This window comes from Hoplias malabaricus, chromosome 14 (genome assembly GCF_029633855.1).
Source record: "Hoplias malabaricus isolate fHopMal1 chromosome 14, fHopMal1.hap1, whole genome shotgun sequence".
Classification (NCBI taxonomy): Eukaryota; Metazoa; Chordata; class Actinopteri; order Characiformes; family Erythrinidae; genus Hoplias; species Hoplias malabaricus.
The window spans coordinates 37,259,914-37,270,554 of record NC_089813.1 but is presented as its reverse complement, the minus strand read 5'-3'; the positions used below and the strand labels follow the sequence as shown (position 1 = coordinate 37,270,554).

Below are 10,641 nucleotides of genomic sequence, written 5' to 3'. Positions count from 1 at the left end.
TTTCAATAAATCTTTATTAGCAACTGACTTAGCATCTCTTTTGTCTAATGTCTCACAAAGAGAACATTCACATCTGACAGTTTGATGCCATTACTTTAAATATCAGAACTATTACTTGCTTTCTCATAATTATGAATTGGTGTCACTTAATTTCAATAAAGTAATTTGTAATATGTTTTGTTAACTTGCAAAAACTGAGTCGGCTCCCAAAATTCACTTGAGAACCGAGTTAAAGAGCCGATACATTGCCACTGCATATGTATCCATGGAAACAGCGATGAAACGGCTAGCTGGTTAAAGCTAAATTATGAAACGGTGTGATGTCTAACGACAGGGCATACAGTATGAAATCACAGGTATTAGAATTTTAGCTAGGCGTTAGTTTAGTGGGAAGCGATTCTGTAAACCGGGTCAGTATCGTTACCGACGAAGTTGTCACTCCTCTTCACCCGCTTAAGTGGATAACGTTCGTCCATAACATGGATCAGTACAGTATTCTCGGTAGAATCGGCGAAGGAGCTCATGGAATTGTATTTAAGGCCAAACACATTGAGGTAAATGTTCTTTATTCCTTACATAGGGCACTTTGTGAATCCACTACATACATGCCTTGTGGGATTCGGCAAGATGCTTCCTTACATGGGTTTTAGAGACTTTCATTCATTTATATTTTGTATCCATTCATCCTCATCTTGGTCACTGTGAGTCAAAATCCTACCTGGACTCATTCAGTGCAAGGCATGAACACACACTGGACAGGGCACTAGGGGCACATCACACACTCAACCAATCTCACTTTAAATCATATGATTGTGTGACGAAACTAGAGCAATTGGTATATGTTAGAAATATCCACTTCATTAAAATGTCCTTTTAAAAATCTTCTCATTTTGATCTGCATTCTCCTTATAAAGATATTTGATTGTCATTGTCTTTGAAAACCTTTGCATTCAGGTTCCCACATTTCTCTATTGTTCCTCCCTCCTCAGACAGGTGAGACTGTGGCTTTGAAGAAAGTGGCCCTTCGAAAGCTGGAAGATGGAATTCCAAACCAAGCGCTTAGAGAAATTAAAGCTCTTCAGGAGATTGAAGACAATCAGTATGTGAGTTTGCTTCATGAGTTTATACACAACTTGTATCCTGTGATCTTTCGCTGCCTTACCTTGCCTGATGTTTGATGTCTCCCTCTCACCCCACAGGTAGTAAAACTGAAGGATGTGTTTCCTCATGGCACAGGCTTTGTCCTGGTGTTTGAATATATGCTTTCAGATCTATCAGAAGTTATTCGCAACTCACAGAGACCCCTAACCGAGTCTCAGGTCAAAGGGTACATGATGATGTTGCTTAAAGGGGTGGCGTTCTGTCACGAAAACTCAATCATGCACAGGGTAAGCGTCTGTAAATAGGAGCATTTACCATTTTCTGATGTCATATAAGGCTGTGTTTAGACGGGCGAGTGTAATTTGGGTTAAAATTAAATGAACGCCCTCTGAAGCCGGAAGCTGAAGTCGGATACAGAAATTTTCAATGCAGCACAAACTGCCCGAGTTGTGACGTATATATTAATATATTAATGCTATATTTATGCTATATTAATGCTCAAAAATACCCGCAGAAAGGCTAAAATCAAAGTTGGACCTCGGAGTAAACCACCACCCACTTGTACATGAAAGCAGCCTTAGGGTCCTGGGTTCAGTGTTTGACACAGGGAGAACACACCACACTCCTCACAGACAGTCACCCAGAGGAAACCCACGCAGACACAGGGAGAACACACCACACTCCTCACAGACAGTCACCCGGAGGAAACCCACACAGAAAGAGAGAACACACCACACTCCTCACAGACAGTCACCCAGAGGAAACCCACGCAGACACAGAGAGAACACACCACACTCCTCACAGACAGTCACCCGGAGGAAACCCACACAGACACAGAGAGAACACACCACACTCCTCACAGACAGTCACCCGGAGGAAACCCACACAGACACAGAGAGAACACACCACACTCCTCACAGACAGTCACCCGGAGGAAACCCACGCAGACACAGAGAGAACACACCACACTCCTCACAGACAGTCACCCGGAGGAAACCCACGCAGACACAGAGAGAACACACCACACTCCTCACAGACAGTCACCCGGAGGAAACCCACACAGACACAGAGAGAACACACCACACTCCTCACAGACAGTCACCCAGAGGAAACCCACACAGACACAAGGAGAACACACCACACTCCTCACAGACAGTCACCCAGAGGAAACCCACACAGACACAAGGAGAACACACCACACTCCTCACAGACAGTCACCCAGAGGAAACCCACACAGACACAGGGAGAACACACCACACTCCTCACAGACAGTCACCCAGAGGAAACCCACACAGACACAGGGAGAACACACCACACTCCTCACAGACAGTCACCCGGAGGAAACCCACGCAGACACAGAGAGAACACACCACACTCCTCACAGGCAGTCACCCGGAGGAAACCCACGCAGACACAGAGAGAACACACCACACTCCTCACAGACAGTCACCCGGAGCGGGAATCGAACCCACAACCTCCAGGTCCATGGATCTGTGTGACTGTGACACCTTCCTGCTGCGCCCCCGTGCCGCCTAGACTAATGTTTCATTCTCAAATTTGTCTTTAGGATCTCAAGCCTGCAAACCTTCTAATCAGCTCAACTGGTCATTTAAAGATTGCCGACTTTGGTCTGGCCAGACTTTTTTCCAATGAAGGAGAGAGGCTCTACAGCCACCAGGTGGCCACAAGGTGAGAAATTAGGACACTTCTAACTTATAAACATTGCACCATCCATTTAGTTTGTTTTTTCCCCCTTTGATTGTGTCACATGCTTAGAATATTTGCATTCTGACTGGCTATCTGCTTCCTTCTACACATCATGCCAAAATAGCAGACTTGTGATTGGTCCTTTTGCATCAGTCACATTTCTTTTCCTGCAGTAGTAGGCAGTTGTTGTGTGGCAAAAGGTACCAAACTCTACCTAGAGAGTCTACTGAGAGACTACTGTCCTTGCTACTTCAGGCTTAGCACTGTAGGAACTGCACTAAGCAATTATGGAGTTAAAAACACAGAAAATCACGTCCCTCTGTACCCCTCCACATTGATTCAGTACAGTGCTGTAAAAAAAAAAAGAAAATTACACTAGGGGGAGCCCTAGTAGCAAGAAACCCACATGTTGCCTAGTGTTCCTTTAAAGCAATGGATATCATTGTTAATTACATGGGTCGATAAGGGCTTTGGTCAAACAACACAACACTTTTCTTACACTGTCTAAACAGCCGGGTTCAGAAAAACACTGTTGAGCCCAATAGAGGCACAAGGAGCATAAAAGCGCTGTGACTGGAGAGACTCAGGTGGAGAGATGGGACGACTCTCATATGCCTAGTATCTGTGTAAGCTGCAGCTTTAAACAGATAAACATATTCATATTATAGTGACAAGGAATATTTTCATGATGAACCGTATAGAGACAATTCTCCTCAACATTTGGGAGCTCCCGCTCAATTCTGAGACCAAGATCTAGCTTTTTTATTATTAGAGAGCATTCTTCTGCTGTTTTTCAGATGGTATAGAGCTCCGGAGCTTCTGTATGGTGCTCGGAAATATGACGAAGCAGTGGATCTCTGGTATGTTTCATAAGAATGTCATAATTCTTTCCATCTGTCATGAGAAAACGTATGTTGACTTATTATATGAGTAAATGTTTTAGTATGTTACAGGTAATTGATATCAGAGATGTTAGTGTTGAAGCCTGTGGATCCTGTTGGACGTTTTGTCATCTTGTCTTCTCAAAAGTACACACTAGATGGCAGTAATTTTAAGTGAAGTCCAGTTTTGCTAAACTCTCATGGAGAATTTATTTCTTTTATTGTGGCAGGGCAGTGGGCTGTATCTTTGGAGAGATGCTGAATAACTCTCCTCTGTTTCCCGGAGAGAACGACATTGAGCAGCTGTGCTGTGTACTCAGGGTTCTTGGGACTCCCAACCAGAAAGTGTGGCCGGTGAGCAGTTCAGTCACTTCTAAAAGCCAATACATCCCTGTGCCACTCCTGTAGGACCCCAGTGCTGCACAGTTTTATGACTTCCTGGAAACTACTTTTATAGTTAATGAGTAAGTTCAGCTATAGCCAGGGCCACAGACATTTTACCAGTGTTTATCTTCTACAGGAGATCACAGAATTGCCAGATTACAATAAAATCACATTTAAAGAGAACCCACCAATTCCTCTGGAAGAGATTGTGCCTGACACGTCACCTCAGGCCGTGGACTTGCTGAAGAAATTTCTGGTGTATCCATCCAAGCAGAGGATCAGCGCTAGACAGGTCAGATTGTGTAAATCATAACCACGTGGTAAATCTTTAACTTAGGACCCTCAGTGTAGTCCAACTGGAACAGTTTTTTAACATTCCTTTTTTTCATTAATCTTCCTTTCTTCAGGCATTACTCCATCCATACTTCTTCACAGATCCTCTTCCTGCTCACCACTCCGAGCTTCCTATCCCTCAGCGTGGAGGGAAGCACTCCCGCCAGCGACTGCAGCCTCCCTTTGAGTTTTCCGTGGATCGACCTTTGCACGAAAGCCTGGTGGATCCTGGCTTGATCCAACGACATGCATGGGAATGTTTGTGAAGCTGACTGCTTTTCTGAACTGCAGTTTAAAAACAGGTTCCATTTTTATAGCAGATAATACAAACCTGTCTGCCATGAGAAGCTGTGTTCAGACGCAAGGCACAAAGGCAGATAGCAGCTTATTGATTTTATAAAATGGCTACAGTCTGAATTATAAAATATATCAGATTGTAAACAGTGATTAAATAACAGTTTTAGAAATTCATTGTATAAGATTTTCAGGGTCGATTCTGAATTGTTTTTTTTGTCAGATTGGCCTTTTTTATTTATTAATTTATTTATTTTTTATTACCCAAAGCTTACATGGGGAAAGACAGGCACTTTAAAATAAACCATAAACTCAAATATAACATCACACCAAAAGGAAGAAGCAGTTGTCTCTTTAACACGCTGCATCAAGAACAATTACATTACTGTATTTTGTGACCAGTGTACGAGCAGCATTCAACCTGCCAAGTTATTTATGTCATAAAACCGTAACACGGGTCAAACATAGGTCAACCAGAACTGGCCAGCTGTTAAGCACATTTGAATCAAAATTTGCCAGCTCCAGACTGTGGATTGCAACAGGTGTTACTCTGCAGCGTTATTTAATGAACATCTCAAAGAGTTCAAATAACTTGACGCACCAAAATGAAACATAACTAAATGTTGTGATTCTGTACGTGTATCATCATCATCTCTAAAGTGGATAAGACTTTAAAGATGTTATTTTTCTTACTGAAAATCAGCATATGCAGAGTTATGCAGTCCAGGCCCATCATCAATTTAAGTATGAAATGTGAAACTCTTATTTAAAGTCAAATTTGAATAGGCTTAATGTGTTTCAGTTCTGCTCATTTGAATTTGGCTTTGCTACATTCTTCCTGTAAAAAGCAAAGCATGGGATCAGTTACTTTCACTGGAATTTTTTTTTTTCAGTTGTGCTGTCACCTGTGTAATGCTTGAGCAGGTACCACATGAAGCATTAACTTAACTATCAACAATAACTGTATATTTTCCTTTTGTCAGCTGGACAAATGCCATCTGGATTAATGCCTTAACTGACTGTCTCATTAAATATGATATGAACTTTCCAGAAATAAAAACAAATAAATGATGTCTAGTAATAACGACACACTCGTTTTATAAGACCATACCTGAACTCATCCGAACTTATCTTGATTAAATGCTGTAGTTAAATATCGGTTCTGTGCAGGTATTCATTCATTCATAATGGTCTTATTCATTTCACATTCATTCATTCATTATCTGTAACCCGTGTCCAGTTCAGGGTTGCGATGGGTCCAGAGCCTACCTGGAATCATTGGGCGCAATGTTGACACGTTTGAGTCGCCAATCCACCTACCAACGTGTGTTTTTGGACCGTGGGAGGAAACCGGAACACCCGGAGGAAACCCACGCAGACACAGGGAGAACACACGACACTACTCACAGACAGTCACCCGGAGGAAACCCACGCAGACACAGGGAGAACACACCACACTCCTCACAGACAGTCACCCGGAGGAAACCCACGCAGACACAGAGAGAACACACCACACTCCTCACAGACAGTCACTCGGCGGAAACCCACGCAGACACAGGGAGAACACACCACACTCCTCACAGACAGTCACCCGGAGGAAACCCACGCAGACACAGGGAGAACACACCACACTCCTCACAGACAGTCACCCGGAGGAAACCCACACAGACACAGGGAGAACACACCACACTCCTCACAGACAGTCACCCGGAGGAAACCCACACAGACACAGAGAGAACACACCACACTCCTCACAGACAGTCACTCGGCGGAAGCCCACGCAGACACAGGGAGAACACACCACACTCCTCACAGACAGTCACCCGGAGGAAACCCACACAGACACAGAGAGAACACACCACACTACTCACAGACAGTCACCTGGAGGAAACCCATGCAGACACAGGGAGAACACACCACACTCCTCACAGACAGTGACCCGGAGGAAACCCACGCAGACACAGAGAGAACACACCACACTACTCGCAGACAGTCACCCGGAGGAAACCCATGCAGACACAGGGAGAACACACCACACTTCTCACAGACAGTCACCCCCGGAGGAAACCCACACAGACACAGGGAGAACACACCACACTCCTCACAGACAGTCACCCGGAGGAAACCCACGCAGACACAGAGAGAACACACCACACTCCTCACAGACAGTCACTCGGCGGAAGCCCACGCAGACACAGGGAGAACACACCACACTCCTCACAGACAGTCACCTGGAGGAAACCCACACAGACACAGGGAGAACACACCACACTCCTCACAGACAGTCACCCGGAGGAAACCCACGCAGACACAGAGAGAACACACCACACTCCTCACAGACAGTCACCCAGAGCAGGAATCGATTCATTTCACATATTATGTGCAATTTTAAATTTTTTAATTTGTTTCATTGTGTTTTTTATCACTGAGAGTCTTCACATTCTGTAGAATATTGTGACAAAACCTGAAATTCATTGGTCTCTTAGAGCACAAGGTGTTTAGATTTACAAGCACACTGTGTAACACTACTTCCACTGTGTTTCACTGGTAGCTATATATACACAGTAGCTAACCACCATCCCACAAAACAGCAGGCTTTCTAGCACCGTTTCACCACCAAAACCTGTACTTCTGCTGTCCTCTATGAAAGCTTCTATGGGCATGAACCCAGCAGTCTGCTTTGCCCGTCAGTTACATTGTGTTTGTGTCATCAGCACTTAGGAAAAAAAAAAGCATTCTCTTCCCAAACCTTACATTGTTCAAAAGCCTTGGAGGAAACAGTCCTCTGTTATCTGCACACATGCAAAATGGCAGCAATTTGGTTGCTCCAGTTACTATGTATAGAGCTGTAATAATTGCCTGTATTTTCTCCTGGTTTTGATTTTACAAGTGCTAGTAGTCCAAATGTTTTTAGACACCTGTCATAGTGACTCCAGCTACATAGTCACTTTTGGGCAAAATGGGACATTGTGTAAAATGCAGTTTAAAAAAATAATCTGTCATTTCTCAATTCACAAACTGTTATTTAACGGGATAAAATACACAGAAAAGACTTTCAAAGCTTTCACTGACCGACTGATTTCACTGATTATATTTTGTAAACAGACGTTTACCAACGTGCCGCATCACCTTTACTTCTAATTACACTGTTTAATCCCTTGGGAACTGTTGCTGTTTTGCAGCTGGGATCATTGATACAAGATTTCAGCTGCTCAGAAGTCCATGGAAGTGTGTCCACTCACTTTCCCTGACCTTTTGGTCCGTCTTTTCTTGTGCATTTTGGGTTGGTCATCCTCTAGTCTCTCATAAGTGGACACAGGACACTGTTGGTCAGATGTTTTTGGTCGGTGGACTGTTCTCAGTCAAGAAGTGACACTGAGGTGTGTAAAAACTGCTGTCTGATGCACTCTTACTAGTGCAACACACTCTAATACATCACCACCTCATTGTCACTGCAGCACTGAGGATGACTCACTGCCCAAATCAGACCTGGTCTGTGCTGTGGTTTTTCTCTGGGGATCCTCATTATATTTAAGATATGAGGCAACATATAAGCAGACTACAGTGTGTAATTTTAACCCTGAAGCGCTTCTGTATGGTCAGTGGACCTGAGAAAATGGACGGTGAGTGTGAAAAGGTGTTCACTTTGCGATGGAATGTAAACAGCGATATTAGTGGAACTCAGATGAATATTTTATTCAGATATGTGTATTATTCCTCATTCCGGAAATTCAGAGAGCCAATGGGGAAGTTTCACCCATAAGCTGTAGCTGTTAGAGTCCCTCTGTCTGTCCGTCTGCCTGTCATAAGCTCCTGTTGGGACAGCTATGCTTCAGCTATTCCTCCTTTCTCTCATTTCCCTGAAAACTGAATGAACAAAGGAAAGTAGAACAGTACACTTTGATTAACAAATGACCTCCACACAGCCAGTGTTCTGTGTGGGCTGCGTGGATGCGGCCGGTCTCTATCTCACCTCATGATTGCTGCCTTTTGCACTATTTGCATCTCACCACTCATCTCAACTGTCCCACTTGTGTTACATAGAAAGCTGTGTTTTGCATCTTTTATTGGCTCTGAGCAGCTCCGAACTTCCTTAAGTTTTTATCTCTGCTTTGGCGTTTTTGTCTTGATCGTCTGGTTTTATTCTGAGTTTTGTATTTCCTTGTGTTGAGGGCAAAAACACTTCTCTCAGCTTAATTGATACTGAACTTGGAATAATCGTCATTGTTACTGTTGCTGTTGTTGTTAAGATTGTTGTTGCTATTATTCCATTGATGTTGAGACTATAGCTATACAGGACATAGGTTTATTTGAAGCTCAGGTTAAAACCCCACAGAAAAACAGCAATAGCAGCAGTAGTTGAGATTGTTGTATATAGTCCGTGTAAAATAAGCAGAAGTTAGTGTCACAGTCACACAGCTTGTTCTCCCCGAGTCCGCATGGGTTTCTTCAGGGCCCAAAAAAACACACGTTGGTAGGTGGATTGGCGACTCAAAAGTGTCCGTAGGTGTGAGTGTATGAGTGTGTGTCGCCCTGTGAAGGACTGGCGCCCCCTCCAGGGTGTATTCCCGCCTTGCGCCCAATGATTCCAGGTAGGCTCTGGACCCACCGCGACCCTGAACTGGATAAGCGCTTACAGATAATGAATGAATGACTGATTGAATAAATACTAGTCAGAGCTTAGTTAATCCAAGGAACACAATTCCACTGCTCTAAAGCTGGAGGGCTTAACAGCTCTCTTGCCAACACTTGGCATTTGGCATACTGATCATAGACTCGTTTGTCTGCTCTAGAGGCAATTCATTGCAATAAAATAGCGTGGGCCAATCCATGTTTTCATATCAGAGTAATGAGACCAAATAAAATCCCAGGGAAAGCAGAGCATGTTTTAGTGCATTGTAGTTAACCCAGTTGCAGGTCGTTTACATTCGCCTTTTGGTACAAACTTAACGTAATGTTACTCAGTTGTACTTAAGTAGAAATATTATAGTGTTGGCTTTACACTGTGTACATTCATTGATTCTTCATCTGTAAATGATCGTTTCTTCCTAATCTGGTTCATAATGAGTCCAGAACCTACACAGAACCACTGGGCACCAGTCCATCACAGAGCATCGCACACTCACCCACTCACTCACACCTGTGGATGATTTTGCACAGTGAATTCACCTATCGACATGTGCTTTTTCATAGAACCTGGAGGAAACCCATGCGGAGAACACCTCAAACTGGGTAGATTCAGGGGTGGCATCGGTCCATTCTGCTTTGTTGGTTCAGCTCTTGTTCTGTTTTATTTTTGCTTATTCATCACCCTTGGTGTCTTCAGGGATCCAGAAAAGAGAAGTAGCGGATTCACTCATTTCCAGTTTGATCGCCTCCACTGACCATAAAGATGCGCTGTGTAGATCTACAGTTACAGACTGTTAGTGCATGTGTTGCCCTGCATACACATTTAGCCCCCTTTACCCTACTCTTACACTGTCAGGACCCCCACAGGGCCACCACAGAGCAGGTGTGATACGAGTAGTGGATCATCCTCAGCGCTTTAGTAACACTGATGTGGTGGTATGGGTGGATCAGACACAGCAGTCCATCGGTGCCACTGCACTACTGAACCACCACCTGAATAACACTCATACAGGTCTATGTCCCTTCAATGTCATGCTCAAGCCAAAAGATGGTATCTACATTTCTGATAACGGAAAGCTTTCTGTTATGAGTTCTGGATACTTTACTGATTCTCATGTGGATTCAGAGCTCTATGACTTTACCACAGAATACTCAGGAAAGACGAGGCTGAAGAGAGGCCTTACTGCTGCTTTTGGAGGGTGTGTCTTTGTGGCAGGTCCTAAACTTCCCCTCCTCTTACTCCTGCCCCTGTCCACCACCCCCAACAAACACACACACACACACACACACACATCTGCCCTCAGTAACCTCA

General features: G+C 43.9%; 1 protein-coding gene across 1 annotated transcript; it reads left to right on the top strand.

The window, feature by feature from the left end:
- Window positions 1-262: 262 nt before the first annotated feature.
- Window positions 263-5,840, top strand: cdk20 (cyclin dependent kinase 20). Its single transcript, XM_066644106.1, has 8 exons — window positions 263-554; window positions 990-1,103; window positions 1,200-1,388; window positions 2,669-2,790; window positions 3,606-3,668; window positions 3,920-4,043; window positions 4,210-4,365; window positions 4,481-5,840. Exons 1-8 carry the CDS (start codon window positions 480-482, stop codon window positions 4,670-4,672), a joined length of 1,035 nt encoding a protein of 344 aa, XP_066500203.1. The 5' UTR covers window positions 263-479; the 3' UTR covers window positions 4,673-5,840.
- Window positions 5,841-10,641: the final 4,801 nt, after the last annotated feature.

What these genes read in the sequence shown, in the direction of transcription:
- cdk20 (XM_066644106.1), top strand. Translation starts at nt 480, where the DNA reads ATGGATCAGTACAGTATTCTCGGTAGAATCGGCGAAGGAGCTCATGGA. An exon ending in AAAACTCAATCATGCACAGG is followed by an intron (nt 1,389 to 2,668) that starts GTAAGCGTCTGT and finishes ATTTGTCTTTAG; the next exon opens with GATCTCAAGCCTGCAAACCT. An exon ending in CCAACCAGAAAGTGTGGCCG is followed by an intron (nt 4,044 to 4,209) that starts GTGAGCAGTTCA and finishes TATCTTCTACAG; the next exon opens with GAGATCACAGAATTGCCAGA.